Below are 24,020 nucleotides of genomic sequence, written 5' to 3'. Positions count from 1 at the left end.
CTGGTTCCACCCCCTGGCAACTTGAGTCACTACATGTGAAGATTTCCATTTAACTGTCGTAGCTAGTACCCGTAAATACACAACATTCACAGCATTTGTACATGTAACACTCCAAGCCATAAAAGGAGCAATACCACAGGTCAGTGCCCTTGGAAAGCACTAGAAACTTAAAGTTTCTTTCTTCATAGCATTTGTTTTATTGACAAATGCATAGTAGAAGTAGGCACTCCTACAAGGCAACAGATCCATCTACTCACAAATGCTTAGAAATCTTGAAGGTGTTTCAAGCAACTCAAAGCTGCCTCTCTGGCCTCTGCCTGCCTCCCTCTCTTTCTCCCTCTCTGTCTTCCAGACTTAATCCTGCTACTTCTTGGCACAAGCTTCTGTTCCCTTTCCTCAGATGGGATGACTCACCCTTTATTTATTTATTTATTTATTTATTTATTTATTTATTTATTTATTTATTTATTTATTTATTTATTTATTCGGGATTTATATCCCGCCCTTCCCACAAGTGGCTCAGGGCGGCTTCCAACAATTAATCAAGCATAAAATTTAAACAATTTAAGTATAAAACAATTAGATACTCAAACATTTAAAACCTTAAAAACCAGTAACATTTCAATTTCATAAAAACAATTAAACCTTAAAAACCAGTAACATTTTCCCAAGCTCTCCTGAATACTTAACAGAGCTATGGGGGAGCTATCCCAAACAATTAGTACCCATTGAAGAAATGTCAGCTGAGCATTCTGTGTCATTAAGCTAACAAAGGAATGGTCAGCTAACAGCCAAAGCAGTATGTATTGACCAATGAAGTAGGAACCAGTCACCTGAAACTGCCTTATACAGAATTCAACCATTGGTCTATCAAGTCAGTATTGTCTGCTCCAACTGGCTGAAGCTCTTTGATGGTCCCTCAGCTAGGGGGCTTTCACATCACTCACTACCTGCTTCTTTCAAGTGGAGATGCCAAGGATTGAACCTGGAACCCTTGTCAATGTTTCACTGGCCTGAATAAGCTCTACCTTTGCTCCTGTCAACATCCGTGGAGAAGTAGAAAGAATGGCAGCAATAGCCAAGCCAAGTTTCAGAAGAGCAATAGAATTAAAGTGGTTTAGAACAGGAGAATCACTGAGAAAAGACAATAATGCTGAAGGCAGTGGGAAAAGAGGAAGACCCAACGTGGGGATGGATTGACTCGATCAAGGAAGCCACAGCTCTCAGTCTGCAAGACCTGGGCAAGACTGTTAAGGACAGGACATTTTGGAGCTCATTAATTCACATGGTCGCCATAAGGCAGAAGCAACTCGACAGCACTTAACACACACTCAAAGGCACCATCCTCAAATCATCTGGCATCAGTTTTAAAGAATGCCATTTCCAATAAGTGGCATCTCAAGGCCCAAGTAGACTGTCAATATCCTATTTATTCAACGGTTTATACTACTGATTCATAGTTTCCAGCAAATAGTTCAAAGAAAAATCATGGAGTAGTAGTTTAGAAACATCTTTTGATATCCACAGTAATAATGCAGCATTGGCAGAAAGTTTATTGAAATCTGGTACAAGAAAGGATCCAGATTACAAAATGAACAGGGCTTTTGTGCTGGGAGCCATTGTAGTTAAAGAACAGCTGGATGTTTTAGTCCACTTTAAGGAATTTTTGTGCTAATGAAATGGCAGTTCATTTTTTTTTAAAAAAAAATCTGTTCACAGTCATTTGCTGGAACATCAATAGTTTTTCAAGTACCAGATCAAAGCCGTATCAACATGAATGTGATTTTGCTGCCTCTTAATGCTTAGCAAGGGCATGTCTCCTTTCTTTCAACAACAACACAAAAGTTTTGTTGCAGAAAGATTTGCATTTGAAAAAAATAGATAGCAGAGACAGTAGGGCAAAGCAGCTGGGTTTTATATTATTTAGATGATTATCAAGTGCATTTCTTATTTGAATAAATGAGCACATCCAAGAGCAATACTTATTATGCAAGGTACAATCCCAGTTTTAGCCTATGCCTCCATTAGCATTTCATGATGCACCAGTGCTGATGAGAAAGGCACATGTTCAAATTCATCTGGCTTGCACAGTCTGCTGTGGAGGAGAAATCGAGTTATTTGCATGCCCCAAACATGAAAATAAATTTTGTACTTAATACTCTTAGTGAGGCCAACTTTTAAACTGGTCTCTCCAGCTTTGATCTGCAGCAATTATCAAGAGATCTTATTTAGCTCCAAGCCATGAAAAACTTCAACCGTATATTAAACACTTCTGCAAATTAAACATTTATTAAAGGGTCAGGACTTTTTTTTTCCTGGCCAGTTGGTAACATTACATTCCTTGTACCAGTCTCCACAGCTAGAGTGACTCTACCTCCCTGATTGGTGTTCTTTGCCTGATGTATGTTACATTCATTTACTTTCCAACAGCCATGTCCTGTACTACTCCTAATGCAAGTACATAAAGGAACGTCATAATAGTTATCATTGTTTATTTTTATTTACTTTAAAATTATTTATTTTTATTTTTATTTTTTTTATTTCAATAGAAAAATACACAACCAAATTATAAAACATAATAGCCAAGAATACCATCAACACTCTGTTACAAACCCTATGTTCACACTTACCAATCATCTAGCTTTAGTTGCATCAAGGGAATTATATCCTTATTGCACAAAGACTTATTGCACAAAACTGGATTGAAAGTATGCCAGTGTTGTTTCAAACAACATCCCCCAGACCTCCCTTAAAGGTAAAATGGGAATAAAATTTCACCTACATGCCCCAACAGCCCTATGGAGGAAGGACAGCTCTGATTTTCAGGTCCCATTCCTTTTTTTTTTTTTTTGCCATCAAGTCACAGTTGACTTATAGGTTTTCAAGGCAAGAGACAATTAGAGGTGGTTTGACATGGTCTGCCTCTGCATAGCGACCTTGGTATCCCTTGGAAGTCGCATGTCCCATCCAAATGCTAACCAGGTCTGACCTTGCTTTGCTTCTGAGACCTGATGAGATTGGGCTAATCTGGGCCATCCAGGTCAGGATGCCTAATAAATTACTCTCCCTTTCATATTTTTTTTAAAAAATCTATTTTGCCTTTCTCCTCAAGTGGTGGCCAAAAGCGGCTTCCAACATAGGATTGCCAGGTACAATTCAGGGAATATCTGGGGATTCTACAAACCCTAAAATCTGGGGACTTTGGGAGTGGAGTGAGGAGCAAGGTTGTGGCAAGCATGATTGAACTCCAAAGAGAGTTCTGACATTCCTTTTAAATGCCTTTCCTTCAGTGGAAATAATGAAGGATGGGGGCATCTTTTTGGGGGGCTCATAGAATTGGACCACCTGGTCCAATCTTTTTGAAACTTGGGGGAGGGAGTTAAGGAGAGGCTCCAGATGCTCTATAAAAAATTGGTGCCTCCACCTAAAAAAATCAGCCTCCCCAGAGCCCCAGATACCAAAAGATCAATTTTCCATTATATCTTATGGGGGCTGGTCTCCATAAGATATAACAGAGTGCCCAGAAGACATTCAAACTCTACCCCCCCCCCCCAGCCACTTTCTGATAACTCTGAAGTGGGGGAGTGCAAACCAGGAGATCCCCTGCCCCCCAACTGGCGACTGGCAACCCTACTCTAAAATCATTCTCCTCCATTTTATCCCCATAGCAGCAAGGTAGGACAAAGTAGAGAAAGTGACTAGCTCAAGGTCATCCAGGGAGCATGAGTGATAGAATAGTGATTCCAACATGGATCCCAAATATCCTACTCTCACTCTAGCCATTGCACTGTATTGGCTTTTCCTATGGAACAGTGGGAGTATGGTTAAAGTAGTAATACAGAACAGTTCAAAGTGTGTGGCTGTGGGGTAAATCTATAATGAGCACAGTGATCGGTGGAAATATCAAAAGCACTGTTTCTAGAATAACCTTAGTGCACACGTTCACCAAATTCCCAAAGTTCTCTTATATAAAATGATATATATTACAGTTGATCAAAGAGAACCCATAAGAATATAACAAATGCTGTTCAAATTCTTCTGAAGAAATAAGTTCAAAATCCATTCACTTTTCCTTTTATGAATAAGGTGAGCCTTTTCTGGATACAGTGAAGCAGTTCTGCACTATTACCTGTTGCTGCGCTACTGTTTTTGTTACTTGTTCTCTGTCAATAGGGCTGAAGTGCCATCATACCAAATGTGGCTTGCATTCCAAGGTTATTTTAATTACAGCACAACAAAAGTATGCACCACATATCAAGACTGTGTATAGAAGTTGGGCCAAAGATGTCTTTTTACCTCTGAACAAGATGAAAGGCAACCCCATTCAGCCTCTGTGTCATTTGCCCCTACCAGGCTTGTAGCTACAATGGCACGTTTGCCATCTGCAGGGGTGGTAGCTTTGGAAGTCCCCTCTCTCTTTTTTGGCCTACCAATTGGAATAAAATGCAGTAAACCAGATCATACAAAATGTAACCAGGAGCTGCATGGCCACCACTTGAAGACTTTGTGGTGAACAGCAATAGGTTGAAACAAAGAGAGAAAGGGGGGGGGGGTACTTAAAAACAAAAAGAATTGAATTAAGAACCAAAAGGTTAATTACAACAATTCTAAGGGCTCAATGGTATCAATAATGAACATAAAACATATTGTCAAATAGAAATAAATACTGAAAAATATAACAAATATACAAAAATATATATTTGTTTTTTTACCGAAATGCTAGAGCATCCCTGTGTGACACGCCTTGCATGATTATGTCACTTTGGGGTGATGTCATCACGCTGGGCACGTTGGATGCCAATGGAGCTCCTTAACCATACTCCCACTGTTCCATAGGAAAAGCCAATACAGTGCAGGGCTCTCTTGCCAGCCGGTTCTCTGCCAGTGGGTTGGAGGCCCTGACATCAGGGGAAACCCTGCCCTGAGCAGGAGGCTGGGAATCTTGCCTAGGACAATTGTAAGGCAAAACTGGAGTGAACTCAGTCTAATGTAGAAATGAAAACAACTTGACAACTTCCCAGAAGTATCCAAGTCCCTTGTGATGTCTGAGTCCCTTGGCACTTTTTTGAGCTTATTCCCCCTGGCAGGTGTGGGATAGAAGAAGACTGCTTTGCTGCTGATTGCATGGTGGAATAGAGATTTGACTCAGTGGGCTTTTTCTCAGAGCACTTCCCCTCTAACTGTTAATTAACTGCAGGGAGAAAGAAGGGAAGGAATAAAAAGAAGACTGTTGACCTCTTATTTTCCATCACATTTCCCAGCACGTTTCCACATGTTCCTTTTTCTGAACAAAACAAAGGAAGTATTCACTGCATCTTCAAAAACAGAGGAAACTAATGCCAAATACTTATTGTTCTGCCCAAGATTAGCGTCTCTGAAGGAGGCTGAATGCAAAACCTCATTCTGCTATCAAAGCAGACTGAGCTGTCACAGCAAGAGAGGCCCGGTATGCTAGGAATGCCAACTCCTGGTTGGAAAATTCCTGGAGTTTTGGAGGTTGAGCCTGATGGGGGGACTCAACCATGTTTAATGTCCTACAGTTCACCTTCCCAAGCAGCCAGTTTGGTGCAGTGGTTAAGTGTGTGGACTCTTATCTGGGACAACCAGGTTTAATTCCCTGGGTTTGTGACCTTGAGTCAATCACAAGTTCTCACAGAGCTGTTCCTCTCAAGAGCAGTTTCTCTCTCAGCTCCACCTACCTTGCAGGGAAGGGAAAGGAGAGTGTAAGCCACTCTGAGACTCCTTTGAGTAGTGAAGGGCAGGATATAAATCCAATCTCTGCTGGGGGAATAGATCTCTGCAATCTGAAGATTAGTTGTACTTCCAGGAGATCCCCAGACCCTACCTGGAGGTTGGCAACCCTCTCCTCCTGTGCCACAGTCCTAATTTGAATTGGGTCATGTGCAGCTGTGAAGCACAGGGCTTCCAGATGCTAGACAAAGAGAGCCAGCCTGGTATAGGGGTTAAAGCGTCAGACTAGGATCTGAGAGAGCCAGGTTGGGATCCCCGTTGTGCCACAGAATCTTGCTGGGTGACCTTGGGCCACTTACTCCGTCTCAGCCTAACCTACCTTACAGGGTTGTTGAGAGGATAAAACAGAGCAGGGGAGAATGATGCAAACTACTTCAGGTCCCCCATTGGGGAGAAAGGCAGGAAAGAAATAAAGTAAAACACATCTGTATACTTTACCAGGGGCAAACTTAGGAAGAATGTCCTTACAAGCGTTAGACAAAGAACTGAACCACAGACAATGTTCAGGCAAAGAACGGAACCACTATGAGGCTGTGTCACAGTAAGCATTAAGGCGTGGTTTGCAGTGGCTTTCAATGGAACTGAAAGATTTGCCACCTCACTTTGAAATATATTGTAGAAAGGTCAACTTCATTTGTGTCCAAAACCTAGGCCTTTAATTGAGGCAGCCAGGCGTCCAGGAAGATCTTAGCTCCCCTGACGCTGTTGACACTGCCGATACGGCTGAAGTATCACCTATCATATTATTTAGCCCAGTTTATGAAGCTGGAGACCAATGCTTCCAGCTGGAAACGCTGTATTTTAAAGAAATTTTATACTGTTTTACTGATGTTAAATTATTTATCTTGATTTTATATGTTTTTGGTTTTATGTTGTGATCTACCCTGAGCCCACTTGCAGGAAGGGTGGAATATAAATGAATAAATAAATATGCTGTGATGGAGGGCAAAAGCATAATTTTAAGATATTTATTCCAACACTCGGGTGAGTCAGTATGCCCCTTAAAAGTTGCAAAAGTATTCAGATACTTAAATAAAATCCCAGGAGGAAATTTTTTAAATCAATCTATTTGGTTTCAATCCCCCACCCCGCTCTTGTTCTTAACTTGAGTTTGTCTCTTGCCCATTGCGTGTTCCTTACCATATTCTTTCCCATTTCTCTGTGAGTTCCTAGAACCATTCCTATCTACATATAGCCCATGGTCCTGATCCTGTTATCACTCACTGCCCCAGACTGCTGAACTTGCAGTTTAATTAGAATTAAATCGCCCACACATAAACCACGCACACGCACTGTGACTCACAAACTTAACCTAGAATCTTGTCCCCAGTAAACACTGAATAATAAAATTAGCTGACTGCTGAAAAGGAGACACACAAAAACCCTCATTCCACATATCAGAAGGAGCGATACAATGCAACTGTCAGTTATGCATCTGCAGCTGTAGCTTGAGAATCCTTGTCAGCATTTTGTTGGCTCTTTCAATGACACATGTTCTCAGGGGCAATTTATGCAGAGTCAAGACTGGTTAGAGATAAACAGACCTCCGACTTCATTGCTGACTGAAGCGAACAGTCTAGGAGGCTTGGGCTATGAGACGCAGTGGCCCAGTGCTCTGGAATGGAATGGTGTCAGAGCACTGTGACGTGTCTTCTGAAAGTTCTGGGCTTGTCGGTTGCTTTCTTTATGAAGCTGTTGTGTCTGCCCTCAAGGCCTGTACACATATTCTGGGCAGGCTGGACCATTATTCTGTATTCAGAATTAGCAATGAGATGACTACAGCAGGACCCCCATTTTAACGGCACACCATTAATGGAAGAGCAAAGAGATGACTTTTGCTCCTCTTGCCTATTGTTCTCTCTGCAGTGGTGCCATTCTTTGCTTGTCATCTGGGGCTCATGTATTTACAGTGCTATGCTAAGCAAACTCAAAGTCAATGGACATAAGAAAGGTGTGATGTTTCTTAGGATTGCACTGTGACAGAACAAGCTGAGTTAAGTCCACTGAGAGCAATGGGCATCTAAAGGTATAACTAGGGCTTTTTTTTTTTAGCAGGAACACACAGGAATGCAGTTCCAGCTGGCTTGGTGTCAGGGGATGTGGCCTAATATGCAAATGAGTTCCTGCTGGGCTTTTTCTACAAAAAGTCCTGTGTGTAATAATGGTGATGTCAGGGGGTATGGCCTATTATGCAAATGAGTTACTGCTGGGCTTTTTCTACCAAAAAAGTCCTGGGTATAACTCTGTTTAGGATTGCACTGTTAGAGTCTCAACACAGATAATAGCAGTCATGCAACTGCCTGACACAAGAAAGTCTTGGAAATCTTTCTAAAGGTTGCTTATGTGTCTGGTAAAGAACTGTTATCCGTACAAAGCAAGCGACATGCTCTATCACAAAGCAAGAGCTGAAACAGCCCTGGCTTTATGGAATTTGAACATGACATTTTTGCCCCACTTGAAACAAAAAAAAACAGTTTCAAGCGCTGCGGAGGAAGGAATGTTTTGCACCAGCAGATTTCTGAAGCTAGCTCCCAATCCAAGTAAGTACGAGTGAACTGTAAAAGCCCCACTTTCAGTTCTGCTTCCTCCTCCTCTGAGAGTCAGACTCCCCTTAATCCTGACTGCAGAAATAACAAGGCCTAAAAATAACTTGAGTATAGCATGTAGATTTCAGAATGCTGCTCTGTCTATGCCTGTCATAATCCTGCCAAAACATTCTCCCACCAGTAATATGCACTACAGTATTGGTTATGATTCAGTCACAGGTTTGGGGAGGAAAGTGAGAAGAAGTGGGGTAGAGGAGAAACAGCGCTGTTAACAGAAAACTGAGCCAAAGACCGACAACACAGGATTTGTCATTGATTTGTGCGGGAATGGCCGTTCATGCCTGTTCAAAGACTGTATCTGAGATGGATTTTTACCAAGAGCCCCATTTTATGAATTTGAACAAGTTACCTGGATGACACATCTCGTCAGAACATTTTCAGGTACATCATTGGCCTTATTTAAATTTGTCTCCACCTGGATGGCCCAGGCTAGCCTGGTCTCATTAGATCTCAGAAGCTAAGCAGAGTCAGCACTGGCCAATATTTGGATGGAAGACCGCTAACGAATTCCAAGGTTGCTATACAGAGGAAGAAAATGGCAAAAAGCCAGCCACATCTGAGTGTTTCTTGCCTTGAAAGCTCCATGAGAAGTTGGCTGCAACTTGAGGATACTTTACACACACACACACACACACAGAGAAGTTGCACAATCTCAAGGCATGCTGCAATATTTATCTGATCCTAACAGGTTGTAACAACTAACCTGTGAGCTGTCCTATAATTCTGGCAATACGTCTTCTGAGGACTTGATAATTCCCAGTTTAGTTGTCCCAGATGGGCATCAAAACAGATGAAGAGAGCACATCGACACTATACTAAGATGCATTTGACATGGTCAATCATAGCCTGAGCAGGCCTTAAACATCAAAGTTTCAGGTTCCTTAGCCAAAGGCAGTTTATTCTACCTTCACACACTCCAACTGTTTTCCAATCCTCCTCCCTGGAAAATCACTATCCCTAGTTTGTCTTTTGAGGATGCCTCATTAAGATACTGTTAGTGTGAAGTGCTTGAGTTATTCTTCTGAGTACATCTCCCTTCCTAGAGGTTATGGCTTAGGGCCTGAGCTTAGATTCCACCTGTATAACTCCATTGTGAAGATGGCCTTTTGCTCTCAAGTGCTTTCCTCTGATGCAAGGTGCTTTTCAGTACATTAAGAGAAGCTGAAGCCCATCGAATACAAAGTGTGTTATATTGTAGGTCTGAAATGGAAGAATGTACTGTGCAAGCAAGAAGCAAGGCTTAGGATCCAAGCCGCTATTTCTAAGTGTCCATTTTCTAGTAGGTTCATACATGCAGTTGAGAACTAAGGCACCATGTCTGTCATTTCACACATCAGCAGCTGAGATCATATTTTAGATTATTTTCCAGGTTTATTTTTTAAAGCAAAAGGATTTTACTACACTGGAAGATAAGCGTTTAACAAGTAAAGGCATGAAGATTGTACCGAGTCTTCAGTGATATCTAACAGCTGGGGAAGAGGGGAAGACAGAGATCACTGGCAAGAGAATTTGGACATGACAAGTATATCTCTGTTTTTATCTGTGAAATGTTGGAGACAATACACCTTTTCTCCTGCCCCAAACACCCCCCACATTTTACAGTGTAGTTTTCCTCTGTATCTGAGCCAGTTTGAACATACTGCACTGAATCTTCATTGTGAAGTCTTGGGATCAACCTGAATCCAGCAGCTACTATGATGTCCTCAGACAGGCAAGACTGGCCCCACCATGAGACTGTCATTGGTTGGGTTTCTATTACCCATTGGGGGTGGGAGATCCCTGCTCCTGGCATCTGTTTCCTACTACTACTTCTGTGGCCTGCAGGAGAAAAGCAGTAGTAAAAATAGCCATCAGTGATGATGTGACATAACTTCTGGGGGAAACAGATCCCATTATGTTCTAGGAACTGCAGGAAACTCTATGGTCTTACTGCAGTTTCCAGTGACTCCTAGAGAGGTGTCATATAATTTCTGGTTCTTCCCTGGAAATGACATCATGTCATTTGATAGTACCCCCAAGCCTGGATTCCTGCTGGTTGCCATGCGTGGCACCCCTAGATTATTGGGGTCATTATTGTCTACTGTTGTCTGGTGGCAGCAGCTCTCCAGAGTGTTGGGACTTTCACATCACTTACTACCTGATCTTCTCAATTGGAAATGCTGGGTATTGAACTTGGAACCTTGTACATGCAAAGTGGATGCTCTACCACTGAATCAGGCAATTGGCCTCAAGCATAGGTCTTTCCTTTCACCTGCAATCTGTTACTAGAAATGTCAGGTATTGAATCTAGGACCTCCTGCATACAAAGCAGATGCTCTATCACTAAGTCAGTCTTTCCTTGATGAGCTGCCATATACTATGTCAAGCCATTGAGCTCAGTACTGTCTACTCTCACTGGAAGCAGCTCTCATTTGTTATTTATTATATTTGTGAGGTGGATGGAATTTCATAAGAAATATTGTATATGTTTTATTCATCACATTTATGTCCCTGGAAGAGCTTTACACTCTGCTGAGAACAACCTATGGGTGGTCCCTGGCTCTAAAGATATCTGGCTGTCTTCAACTAGACACAGGGCTTTTCTGGCCCTGGCTTCGACCTGGTGGAACTCTCTGCCAAATATCACCAGGGACCTGCAGGACTTAATGCAATTCCACAGGGCCTTTAAGGCAGAGATGTTCTGCCAGGCCTTTGGCTGAGGACAGTGATGGTTCCATCATAGCCAGAACCCTCCTCTTTTTCTTCTTTCTCCCTCCACCTTTGCTTTGGCCCACTCCTCACCTGCCTGTGAGTCTATGGCCCAGTCCAGAGCAGGGTCGCAAAGAAATATCTGACATAATCTGAACAACGTAGTTATTTTCTTGGGTTTTGTTTTTAAGTGTTTTTATTGGACGTAAATCGCCTACAGCCTCACACCTGTGGGGAATAGGCAATTCATAAATTGAAGGAATGAATGAATGAATGAATGAATGAATGAATGAAATGTTTAGGGCTTCTGCTCCTTGCTTGTATCGCCTTGCTGTCTTGAATTAACCTATTTACTATGAAAACAGATGAGTTTTAAAATGAATTAATGAGGAGTTATCCCAGGAGAACTCATTATACTCAAATACCTCCTAATTTCAGATTATCTGAGTGCCAAATTACCAATTGGTTTTCTGTCTGTTTAGCCATCATGGCTACTTCCTTCAGTAAATCTTGGGGACTCTAGCATGCAAAGGAACTGTGAACTTTTCATTAAAGATCCCACCCACCCCCATTTTCCCTAAAAACTACAATTCCCAGGAATCCCTGGGAAAGGGAATGCCTGTTTTATGTCTATGGTGTGGCTTTGCCCTCGAGTAGCAAATGTTTTTGAAAGGAGGAAATAAATACTGAGAGAACATATTTAATAGATGCAAAGTTGCTTAGCTGGAAGGTAATAAAAATTCTGGTGCTCCACCAGTGCTTTCCAATTTTATGCATCATTCTCTGCAAGTGTGGGAGACTCCCTTCTCATGACACATTGCTACAAAGCAGGTACTGACTTAATGAGAGGCAAAAAAGAGAGAATGAGAAAGGGGTTTGCCAGAACCATGCATGATGTGAATGTTAACAAGCCCACTTACGTCATCGGCATCCTTGCTTCCCCCCCCCCTTTCCCACCCTTCTATTATTATTTTTTTTTAATGAACCATCTTGAAAACAGAGGATTACGTATAAGGAAAACCCTTCTGCTGAGAACATAATTATTCTGAACAGGATCAATGCAGCATGGTTAATCGATTTACCGACAGAATTTGCTTATATTTTTAGGGCTCCAGCATTGTTAAGAGAGAAGCGACAAAATTCAGAACTGAGGACGCTTTTGCATTTGTGAAAGGTACATTTACATCCGTTCATTCATTATCAATGCAACCTCTTGAGCTTTGGAAGGCAAACACTGCTATCAATCAGCAGGGCTTTGAATAAAGGACTTTGTGTGAAGCTCTTGCTAAAAAGGTGCATTTAAGAAGGAACTGATCTTATATATTTTATGATCCCAGCTGTTTAATCACTAGCCATGCTCCTGAAAGCCACAACTCATTTTGTTGGTGTTGCTGTGCTATGGAAAGTACTGGGTGGCCACACATAGATTATTTAATTTAGCTACAAACAGTGCCTTTTTTTTCCTGGGGGAACACAGCAGAACAGAGTTCTGGAACCTCGTGGAAACAAAATTCTCAAAAAATGTTTAAAAGTTAATGAGGGACACCCATGTGTTTCTCCTTTGTTTCCCTCTTGAGAGTTCTGGCCCCTCATTTTCCAGGGGGAAAAAAAACCTAGCCGCAAGAAAATGTAGACAGACCAAAGAAAGATGAAACAGGCTGCCCAACTCCAGAGGAAATGTCATCGCTAGTTTTGTTTTAGCGGATGCAACAAGACTTCAATGTTTTATTTCACAATCATCATGTAGAAGAAGAAGAATAGAAGAAGAATTGCAGATTTATACCCCACCCTTCTTTCTGAATCAGAGACTCAGAGCGGCTTACAATCTCCTATATCTTCTCCCACCACAACAGACACCCTGTGAGGTGGGCGGGGCTGAGAGGGCTCTCACAGCAGCTGCCCTTTCAAGGACAACCTCTGCCAGAGCTATGGCTAACCCAAGGCCATTCCAGCAGGTACAAGTAGAGTGGGGAATCAAACCCGGTTCTCCCAGATAAGAGTCCATGAACTTAACCACTACACCAAACTGGCTCTCTGTATAAATGAATGTAAATGTATAAATGAATGTAAATGAATACTGCCGTCAGTAAGGTTTAGGGTTGCCAGCTCTGAGTTGGAAAATACCCGGAGGCTTTGGGGGCGGATTCAGGAGAGGGCGGGGTTTAGGGAGGGGATGCCATAGAGTCCACCCTTCAAAGCAGCTGATTAGAAGAATGTGTACTGCAATATTTGAAAGCAGTGAAGGCTATATCTTGTTCCATTTGAAAATGAATGTAACCATTCTTAAGGAGGGTATATAGCAGGGTGAACCAGGGCTCTCAACGAAGAGATGAAACAACCGTCGAGCTCAAGGTTCCTGCACCCCAATTTTGGGAAAAGAGTCTCCAGGTCCAGAAAAGTCAGCAGGCACCTAATAATAGAGGGGCATTGGACTATAATATTGTTTTGGAGTGCATGGGACTTATTTTTAAAAGACTATTTCTCTCTACCTGTAGGATGGTGAAGTCTTGCTGCATTATGTAATATTCCTATGTGTATGCATTAAGTGTTCACTATATATGTTGTAATTGTTAACATTTATTCTGCATTATAAATGTTGTATTGCTTCTAGAGGATAAGACTTTTTGTCATGGTCTAATACCCAGTTGGAGGCAGAGGATCCTCTACTTTGGAGGCCCTCCCCCCACTTTAGGATTATCAGAACTGCTTTCTGATAAATTGGGGTAGGGGATGTTGAATGTCTGCTGGGCACTTCATTATACCCTGTGGAGACTGACCAATGGGTATCTGGGGCGTGTGTGTGTGTTTTTTAAGTAGAGGCACCAGGTTCTCAGCATAGCATTTGGTGCCTCTCCTTAAAAAAAACCCAAGTTTAAAAAAGATTGGACCAAGGGGTCCAATTCTATGAGCCCCAAAAGAATGTGCCCCCATCCTCCATTATTTCCAAAGAAGGGAAGGCTTTTAAAAGGAGCACAGTCCCTTTGAATGTGATCGCCAGAACTCCCTTCAGAGTTCATTCGTGCTTGTCACAACCTTGCTCCTGACTCCATCCCCAAGGTTCCCAGATATTTCCTGAGTCAGACCTGGCAACCCTAACCAGTTTGGGTGCAACTTGGTGGTGACCAATGTGACATGAACTTAGAAATCAATAGATTTGAGGAAGCAGCAGTTTTTTTTCAATGCATAGGGACATGGCCCAGTAAAACATATTCTTCTGTGCAGAGCTTCATAGAATTGTCTGGCAAATAGTGGTACACCCTGTTACTGCAAGCAAAAAAGCCAGGATAGTCCTCCCTCAAGCTATAAGTCACCAAGAGAGGACATCAAAGCACACTTTGCCACCTGCTATTCATTGTAACATGCTCAGAATCCACACAGCTAGTGCCCAACAGATAAAAATGCAATGGAACAACTACAGAACTCATTTTGTTACTTTTGTGAACTTTCCACTCCCAAACAATATGAGAATCAAAAGCAATCTTCATATTTCTGGGGTCCTGAGCCATAGGACAGGGCCCTACTCACCATTCCTATCCCCATCATCACCTGTAAATTGCTTACTGCTGTGGTGGCAACAGGCAGCATACAGAGTGAGAACACCTGCAGTGTGGGCTGCAGAGAAGAAGGAACATGCGATGCACCCCTGGGAGCATACATGCTGGCTTTGTCCTGAGCTGCTGCAGCCTGCATGCCAGTCAGTGGGAATGGATGGCTGTGCAGGCACAGATTCTCTCAGTTGGCAACAAGCCAGGACTGAAACAAACAGGGGGAGGATATGTTGCATGGTACTTGTTTGCTCACCCACTGCCAATCAGCTGCCTCGCCAGGGCTGGCTGGCTGGCTGGGCTTGGCAGGTGAGCAAGCAAACGAACAGGCATCATGCAGTGCCTGCTCTCCCTCTGCCCCTCACCTTGATTCAGTTGTGAGGCACCAGGGGGAAGACAGCGATGTAGTGATCATGGGACTCCCCCTCCCAACCTCTCTCCTTCAACTTTTGAGTCACTACTGCAGCTGCAGTGGTGTCAAAGAGGAAGTGGGGCAGTCAGGGCAGCTGCCCGACAGCAAGGAGACCCCCTAATCTCTGTCCCTCACCTTTGCTTCCTGAATCAAAGCTGGTGGTGATGGCAGATGAGGCAATGAGGTCATGGTAGCCGCATAGTGGTACCCCTCCAGCATCTCCCCAACACCAGGTCTGAGGCAATTGGTTGCTTCATCGCTCAAACCACCAGTGATAAGTATGGCTTACTTAGATTAATCTAAAAGTCTACTTGAATTCTGGCCCTGACCTGGATAGCCCCTTCTCATCATACCTTGGAAACTAAACCATCAAAGCCTAGGATAGCCCAACCTCATCATACCTTGGCAACTAAGCAGAGTCAGTCCTGGCTAATATTTTGATGGAGTACAGAGTTTCGGGCTGGGTTGCCACCAGTACACTGATGCCACCCAGCTATATGTGTTGATATATGCGGTGCCTTCTCCCGGCTTATGATGGTGTGCTCTTGACATTGGCATCGACTGTCAAGATCCTGGATGTGATTCTGGATGCCTGCCTAACAATGGAGGCCCAGATTACAAATGTTGCTAGACTGGTGTTCCTCCAGCTATGCCAGGTTATGCAACTGGCCCCCTATCTGTCTCACCCCAATTTAGCCACTGTAATCCATGCAATGGTCACCTCCAGATTGGACTACTGTAGCTCACTCTGTGTAGGACTACCCTTGAATTTGCCTCGGAAACAAATCCAGAATGCAGTAGTGTGAGTCCTTACAGGGATCCCACATACAGCACATATCCATACTGTGCTTTGTGAGTTGCACTGTCTTCCAGTAGAGTACCAGAGCAGGTTCAAGGTTATAGTGTTAATCTTCAAGGCCCTAAACAGTCAGGGACCACCATGTATTTTCAGGACACCTCCAATGGGCACTACACTGGTCTGATAAGAACTTGGCCCACAAGACATTTGGCTGTCCTCGACCAGGGCCAGGACATTCTCAGCCCTGTCCCCAACCTCATGGAACTCTCAGCTGAATTATATCTGTGCCTTGTGGGATGTAATGCAGTTCCACAGGGCATGTAAGGCAGAAATGTTCTGCCAGGCATTTGGTTGAGAGCAGTGATGGTTTTCTATCCAGCTAGCACTCCTGTTTCTCATTGCCTCCCCCACCCCCATGAAACAGTGGCATACTCTGGTAGTTCATTGCCATCTGATTGATTATTTACTGTTGTATTATTGCTGTATATTGTATTATTTTAATTTTATTATATTTTGTAAAGACTTTTTAAGTATACTGCCCTAAGCTCTCTTCCTCAGGGGTGGGCAGTTTAAAAATCGGATTCGATAAACAAATAAATAAGACCACCAGGGAATGCCAGGGTTGTGATGCAGAGGCAGGCAATGGCAAACCACCTCTGAATGTCTCGTGCCTTGAAACCCCTACAGAGTCACCATAAGTCAGCTGTGACTTGGCAACACTTTCCACCGTTGCCACTCCTAGCACTCTGTCTCCTTCACTGGCCTGTCTGATGACGTGCAGAAACTTACAAATGGAGCATCATGGAAACAGCCATCCTGGCTTCTCCACAGTTTCAAACCAGGAAGTAATGAGCATTTTAAGGCTGCAGAGTTGAAGAAGGAGAGGCAACATTGTCTTCCCATGTCTCCCCTCCCTAACACTCTCCCCAACAACACCTTGTTCCAAATCCAGTCTACAGGCTACTAGGAGTGTTCTGCTGGAGTCCAGCACTTGACTGGTCAACTACCTCTAAACGAGGGAGTTCCATCTATAGCTATCATGGCTATTAGCCACAGATAGGTTTGGTCTTCCATGAATTTGCTCGATCCTGTCTTAAGAACAATCTGTCTTAGTGGCCATCACAATAAGCAGTTTAGGAACAAAGGGCAAGCATTCCATAAGGGGAAGTTTTCAAAGCACAATCTCAAGTTGTTTTTGATGTAGTAAAAAATTATCCCACATTTATGCAATTTGCTGGGTGGGTCTATTTCAGGGTGGGGATATAGAGTGCAAAATTTGGGTACAGAAAAGAAGCAGAGTGGATTTATTCCCCACCCTTCACTCGGAGTCTCAGAGTGGCTTACAAACTCCTTTCCCTTCCCCTCCCCACAACAGATGCCCTGTGAGGTAGGTAGGGTTGAAAGAGCTCTCCAAGAACTGCTCTTGGGAGAACAGCTCTGCTGAGAACTTGTGGCTGACTCAAGGTCACACCAGCAGGTGTGTGTGTGGAGGAGCAGGGAATTAAATCCAGTTTTCCCAGATTGCACTCCTAACCACTACACCAAACTGGCTCTTTTGAGAGAACTGCTCTTGAGAGAACAGCTATGCGAGAACTGTGACTGACCCAAGATCATCCAGCAGCTGCATGTGGAGGAGTAGGGAATCAAACCCGGTCCTCCAGAATAGAGTACACTGCTCTTAAACACTACACCAATCTGGCTCTCAAAGAAAAGATAAAGAGTGTACGAAGCTTATTATCTTGAATTATTTTTGCTAGTCCAAAACTATTCTGGAATTTTGAAGAAAGGTAGGGGTATTACAGTGACTATAGCTGAAAAGGAAGAGAGAAAAATGCATTGCTCTTTAAGAAATGAAAGATGAAAAAAAGAGGGTGAGACTTTTGTCTTCAAGATTCTTAACATCATTCTAAAAGAGATTATTTTTTCCTTTCTTCAGCTACCATTGCTCTTATAACCAAGTATTCCAGAATCCTCCCAGAATGTTGCTTGCCAAGTATATACAAATTTGATAAGACAGAGCTATGTAGAGTCCTCAGGACCGAGGCTTGTAGAAGTCAAAAGAAATTAATTTCTCAACATTTCTCAAAACCTTCAATGTGAAAACCAGGCCAACCATTACAGAGGCTGTTCCTAAGAAAAAAGACTCCATGGTTCAATAGCAGGTGCCACTTGTGCTTCTTGAGACTGTCGGGGATGGCTTTAAGAAAAAGAGAAGCAGAAGCATTTCTTCCTCTCCCCACGGTTGCTTATTCCGCTGCTTCTGGCATTCTATGGGGTGACTCAGAAGATAGTGGTGGAAGAAGAATGAAGATGGTTGATGCTTGGCAACCACCAGTGCTTCCTGACTATCCAGATACCCCCACCCTGAATTAGACACCCCCCAGCAAATTGCATAATTGTGGGATAATTGTTACATCACAAGGGTATCTGTAAATCCATCTTGTAATAGAATCTGTATGCTTGCCATGATTGGTTCAACCTTTGATATTGTCATAGTCCATTGCTACGTAAGTATGGAAGGCCTAACTTTTAAAGACTTCAAAACCTAGAAGACCTTGGGGGACTCATGAGAGCTGAAATCTACTTCAAGAAGAATGCAACAAAGGATCTTTACCACTAGGAGATTCTGCACCTCAAGCAGTCTTGGGGTCAGAAAACTCTTAAGAAGCAGGTTATATTTAACTCTGATCAAGAAAGCCAACTCGGAGGTAGAGACAAAGAGCTCAGCATCAGATGGTTCTGAGTTCCGGAATTCCACGATGTAGAAAGTTTCCACTTTCCTCCTTGGGTTATGCAAAAATCTGAGGAAGATTCAGCACTAGGAGATGTAGGCTGCCATCTCCCCCCACCCCCCCATCCAGGTTCTTTTCCTGCACCTTTAACAGCAGCCAGGCTCACAGAAATTTAGAGGTGAAGCTTTACTGGGCATAGTCCTAAAGGTGGGCAAAGCTTTAGCCACTTTAGTTCCAGGATTCAGCCCCAGAAAAAAATCCAGGATTAATCCTGATGCGAACTCTGAGTCAGATCTGAGTCCCTAACATTACAGAATAAACTAAGTTTTTTTCGGGATAAGATTTACATTTTCTCTCTCTCTCTCTCTTATAAATGAACATAAATGTTTCTGAGTATAAGCATTTGGTTTAGGGCCATAAAGATTATTTTCCTGTTTTGGTCGGAGTCAAAACTAGATGTTTCAGCAGAGGTAAAAATGTTTATAAACTAAACTTGGTGCTGATCATTACAATTTTTAATGGAATTGGTGATGTTTGTTTACGTTGGCTTCTCCTTGATTTAGCCACATGGGTAATGCCAACCAATCCGTGAACGGGATAATATCATTATACTATACGTGATATGATGCCACCACCAAACATCAGCAAATATAGTCATGCAGAGAGACCCAGCCAGTTATGCCAAAAGGCCACTTTTTGCATGTAATGCCTAAAACAGCATAGAGTCTTAAATGTTGGCTGGTCTTGGTGACATCATGCTACAGTTTAGCAACAATATATTATTTAATGTGCTTTTTTTCTGTTTAGCGGTGCAGTTCATGCTGTAATAGATGTTCTGCTGCAGAGCAAATGCTAAAGGGAAATCTAATCCTACACTGTAGGTGTTAGTAATAAAATGGCTTTAAGCAGAGCTTATATGACTGTTTGCACACAGAAAGCCCACAAGCTAAGGGAAATTTCTTGCTGCTGCTACACACATGCTTGGCTATCGCGCAACATGTAGTTTGAAAGGCAACCCATAATATTTCAAGGAATCCCCTTGAATTCCTTATGTTACGATGAGTGACAGACAAAGGCTGTTTCAAAGACTGGCATACTAGGGTTTGTAATCATGCATACCATGTTCTATTGAGGAACTTAGCTAGATGTGACGGCAGCAGACCCATATGTTACAATCAGGTCACTGCTGAATTCCTGTGTAGCAGGAGGATGGCAGAGGAACCCTTCCTTCACCCATAGGTCACCCCCCTTGATACCCTTGTCCACGACTGTTTCCCCGCTTCCAGGTGAGGCTGTGACTGGAAGCAGCTAGGAGAAGCAGATGCAAGGGAAGGAAAAGAAAAGAAGAGGCAGGAGAAAAAGTTTGGCACCTCCATATTTCTCACCCACCTCTGCTTTGTTTCTAATCCCCATTCCAATTACAGGAATTAGGCAAGGTCCACATTCCAGCACAGAGGTTTTCTATCCAAGTGTTTAAGATATTGAAGATTTTATGTGCTGTTCCAAAAAAACCCCAAACACCCTGCATATTTGGGGGTTGGGGGGAGCTACTTATTCCATCAGTGGAGGATAGTCTCTTTCAACTGAGATGTCAATCTCAAATACAAGGGTACCAAAATTTATTCTGAAATCAGTGACAAGAGTTATTTTCCCCTATCAGTTGCATAGTGCCCTTCTATCACATCATTTGAGGGAAATGACAGCGTTTTCACTTTCCAAAATAACTCTGGAAACATGAACAAGAATCTATGAATAGTAATTTTTTTTCCCTCTTGGGTTCCAACGTCCTGTTTCAAAGACCGTCACTAGAGCTGTGTATATCACGTACCTAGTAATTTCAAGACCCCCACCTCTCTGGAATAGCCACTTTGGTATCATGAGCCCCTCAACCAGTCTAAAGTGATAGCTTCTTTGAGAAAACAACTCAGTGGATTCTTTAGATGTTACCACCAGGACAACAGTATAAATTGAGGGTCTGGGTATATAACGGACACTATTTTACTGGCCAGAATGTCTGCACGGATGATTGGGGGAGAAAGATAGAAAAGTCAAGTCTGCCATGCACACAATCATTTAGAACTATCCTATGTAATACAAACAATTTTCAGTCTGCAGCTCAGGTCATATATCGAAATGAGCTGAATAGTATATGGCATATAATAATTCATGCATAAGCGGAACCTTTGGGGATTACAAACCAGATACTATAGACATTCCCATTACACTCTTTGTGTATTTCAGTTTCAAAGTTTTAAAAAAATGCCTTGGGTTAATAGCAGCAAGAAAACATTTTTTTTTTTAAAAAAAAAAGGAAAGTAAAGGGGAAGATTATGGACTTCGACACTACACAAATATGAAATCCATTTATGGCACACGTAACTATACACATGCGTATATATACAGTTTGCATTGTAATGAATATAGCTAGATGTAGACAGTGATTTATTAGACATAGAGGCATTTTGTGTGTGTGTGTGCACACACACACAAACATTGCTTTTGAGTTCCTTTGGTAACATCAAGCCTTCTTTTGCAGGCAATTTGTGTGCTAGCTCATGCTGTAAGGCCAACCCTTCTTTAAAATGCTTGCTTCTACAGATATATATTGTATCACCCTCCTGTATACATACACACCCTCCTAACTTAGGAAGAAGAAACTGGCTTGTTATCAGAAGTGTTTTTAATGCCTTCTGTCTAAATCATATGCCCATCGTTATAGCAAACTTAACCATCCAAATGGAAAACATTTCCCAGCTCTCATCTGTAGTGCAACACAACATGTGGGGTTGGGGGTACAGGATCCATCATTCCTGACAAGTTATCCTGAAGAGTTTCCCCAGCAAGGTTGTTCTCAGACAGGCGGTCCCTTCCTGCCTCCTCCTTGCTCTCTCCATATATGGCAACGGCTGCACTGTCCACGGTGCTGGGGGGATTGTCACAGTCAACCGTACTCATGGAGCAAAATACAGAGACAGCTGCAAGCAACGCCGGCAAGCCTGACTCTGATCAGTACGTGTGTGGTTTAAGAATCCAGGATTCCACCCTTCCTTCCCCCAGCCCCTTTCAAACCCTCCAAAACTACACACAGAAAGTGCTGCAACCATGCCCAGTTACTGCATCAAGTCACCTGTTCTCAGCATCTCAAGAGCTAATCAGGACAAATTTAACGACAGCCAGGCATCAGATCATTACACTGTGCAATCACTAAAGGGAGCCTTCTTGAGATGCAAACAGGGTCTATGGTTCTGTCAGCATTTGTGCTCGCATATGCATCAGCTGTTGGCCAAGAGATTCCAGCGGCACATTACCAGAGAGTGTCAAAGAAACCAGTTTCTCCATTTGGTCGTGCCTCTCTGTCAACTCTCCGTGTGAGACAGCATACAGATCAACCCACCCACCCCGAAAACTGAGAGAACTCCACACAATGCACATCAAAAGGAGCAGGAGCTGGATTTTAAAAAATGAATTATGTATCCCCCCTGTAAAAGCACTGAATATATATAATACAAAGAATAAAAACCAGGTTGCAATATAGAAATGCCCTTACCTTTCATCCAATCCACTACTTGTTTGGGCGTCCACTTGCTAATAGGTTCCATAACGAGGGCCATCATCAGACCACTTTATCATTCACACCACAAGGAGGGGAAAAATTGAGGGAGGAAAAAGGAGAGGAGTGGGGAGCAAAGGGGGGTGGGTGGGAGGGAAACGAACGAATGTCTCAGAGCATGGCTGGAGCAGAAAGCGGGAGGATTTCACAATGCAGTCCAAAGATGAGCTGATGCTTTGTCCCTCCAGGTTTTCCCTGCACTGATTCAGTAATGTATAAAATTACACTGCTTGATCAGCTCTAGCACCTCCCCTGCTGCACACAGCCAGCAACCCTCTGGAGCTCAGTGAATCAGGAAATGGTGCAGTATGTCTCTACTTACTTACAAAAAAGGAGAGGCAGCCCTCTACACCCAATGATCTACTTATTTAAGCTGGCACAAATGTGAATTTACAGTGCACACTTCAGCTGTTCAGCCTCCTCCCAGCTTGGATTTTGACTAGCTCCGAGATCATGGATGTTGCGGGGAGGGGAGGGGAGGAGAGGGGAGGGAGGGAGAAGAGTGAAAAAGAAAATAAGGCAGAAATAATGATAGCAATATTGCTTGCTGGAACTTGATAGCAGATTGTCTCAGCTTGGTGGCAAATATGCTGATTGTCACCGATGAATTAAAAGAAAGTGCAAGAGTGTTTGGCAGCTGGCAAAAAATGCTGAGCAGCTCCGTATTCACAATGCAGGATGTCGCCAGAATCTATAATCATGTAATTCAGAATGTCAGACGCAGAAGAAGGTGTCATACCAAGGTAGAACTCATGCATTTTAAATGGAAGTCTTTCCCCTCCCAACCATGCTTAGGACACCCACCCCACTATGTCCTTTCCTACTTGAGTGCCTCGTTTCTGGCAAAGGGAACCCACAGCCTACTGGAGGCTCTTCTTTTGCTGCTGGCCATGACCTGCAAAATATACTTAGCCACGGGTAGCCCATGCTGAAAGTGCACCGCTAGCAAGATTTCATTCCTTCAGAAACCCACAGGGGAGAACATATTTTTAAACTGTGCAGATGTTAAACTTTTGGTTAGAACGTTATAAGCCTAATCTCTATACAGGAATCATTGATCAAGCAGGTGTGCTGCCAGGGCCCTTTGGGGATCTTCAGTATTTTACAGAGAATATAATATGATTAAGCAAGAGCATATCCCGTAAGGATCTCTCATTCCCTGTCCCGGACGTCTGGCCACAAAGATACTCTCTTCCATGGAAAAGAGAGGAAGAGAAAAAAACTAATGGAGCCTCACCTCCCTGCTTCTTGCAAATAGCTCTCTCTCTCTCAGCATGACCAGGCAATAATTTTCACTATTGGACAACATGGCATTCATAGAGTTGCCACTCAATGTCACCTACTAAGGTGAAACAGCTGTAGGAATTAAGAGAAAAGGCAAACACGTTACTGTACAATTAACATGATGCCCACAGGTATTGACAGTGAAGGAGCAAGTCATGCCCACTTCCACTCAGTTATTTCTAATTTCACATAATGTAATGTTTGAATATAGAGATTCTTCCTCAGGCACAATGTTGATAGCCTTTCAGGGGCTTAAGTCCTGAATAACATGGAGTATATTAGACATATTTCTTGGTGTAGGTTCAACTAGGAAACATAGAATAATAGAGTTGGAAGGGACCTCCAGGGCCATTTAGTCCAACCCTCTGTACAATGCAGGAAATTCACAAATATCTTCACACCCCACAGCCCCCAGGGACCCCTGCTCCATGCCCAAAAGATAGCATAAAAACCTTCAGGGTCTCTGGTAAAACGGGCCTGGAGAAAAATTGCTTCCTTACCCCAAAGTGGTGATCAACATTTCCCTAGGCATGTAAAAAAAGGGTCACAAGAACTGAGCACTGATGCAATCCTTCCTGACCTCCCTCTCATGA

General features: G+C 42.9%; 1 protein-coding gene across 1 annotated transcript in view; it reads right to left on the bottom strand.

Moving 5' to 3' along the window:
- LOC132579512 (connector enhancer of kinase suppressor of ras 2-like) overlaps nucleotides 1–22,576 on the bottom strand; it is a 575,915-nt gene extending 553,339 nt beyond the window's left edge. The window contains exon 1 of the mRNA XM_060249934.1: nucleotides 22,081–22,576. Within this exon, the coding sequence (XP_060105917.1) occupies nucleotides 22,081–22,147 (67 nt within the window). The 5' untranslated portion in view covers nucleotides 22,148–22,576. The remainder of the gene's footprint in view (nucleotides 1–22,080) is intronic.
- Nucleotides 22,577–24,020: the final 1,444 nt, after the last annotated feature.

This window comes from Heteronotia binoei, chromosome 11 (assembly GCF_032191835.1).
Source record: "Heteronotia binoei isolate CCM8104 ecotype False Entrance Well chromosome 11, APGP_CSIRO_Hbin_v1, whole genome shotgun sequence".
In the NCBI taxonomy this organism is placed as follows: domain Eukaryota; kingdom Metazoa; phylum Chordata; class Lepidosauria; order Squamata; family Gekkonidae; genus Heteronotia; species Heteronotia binoei.
Note: the sequence above shows the minus strand (reverse complement) of the source record. Positions and strands in the feature narration are given on the sequence as shown.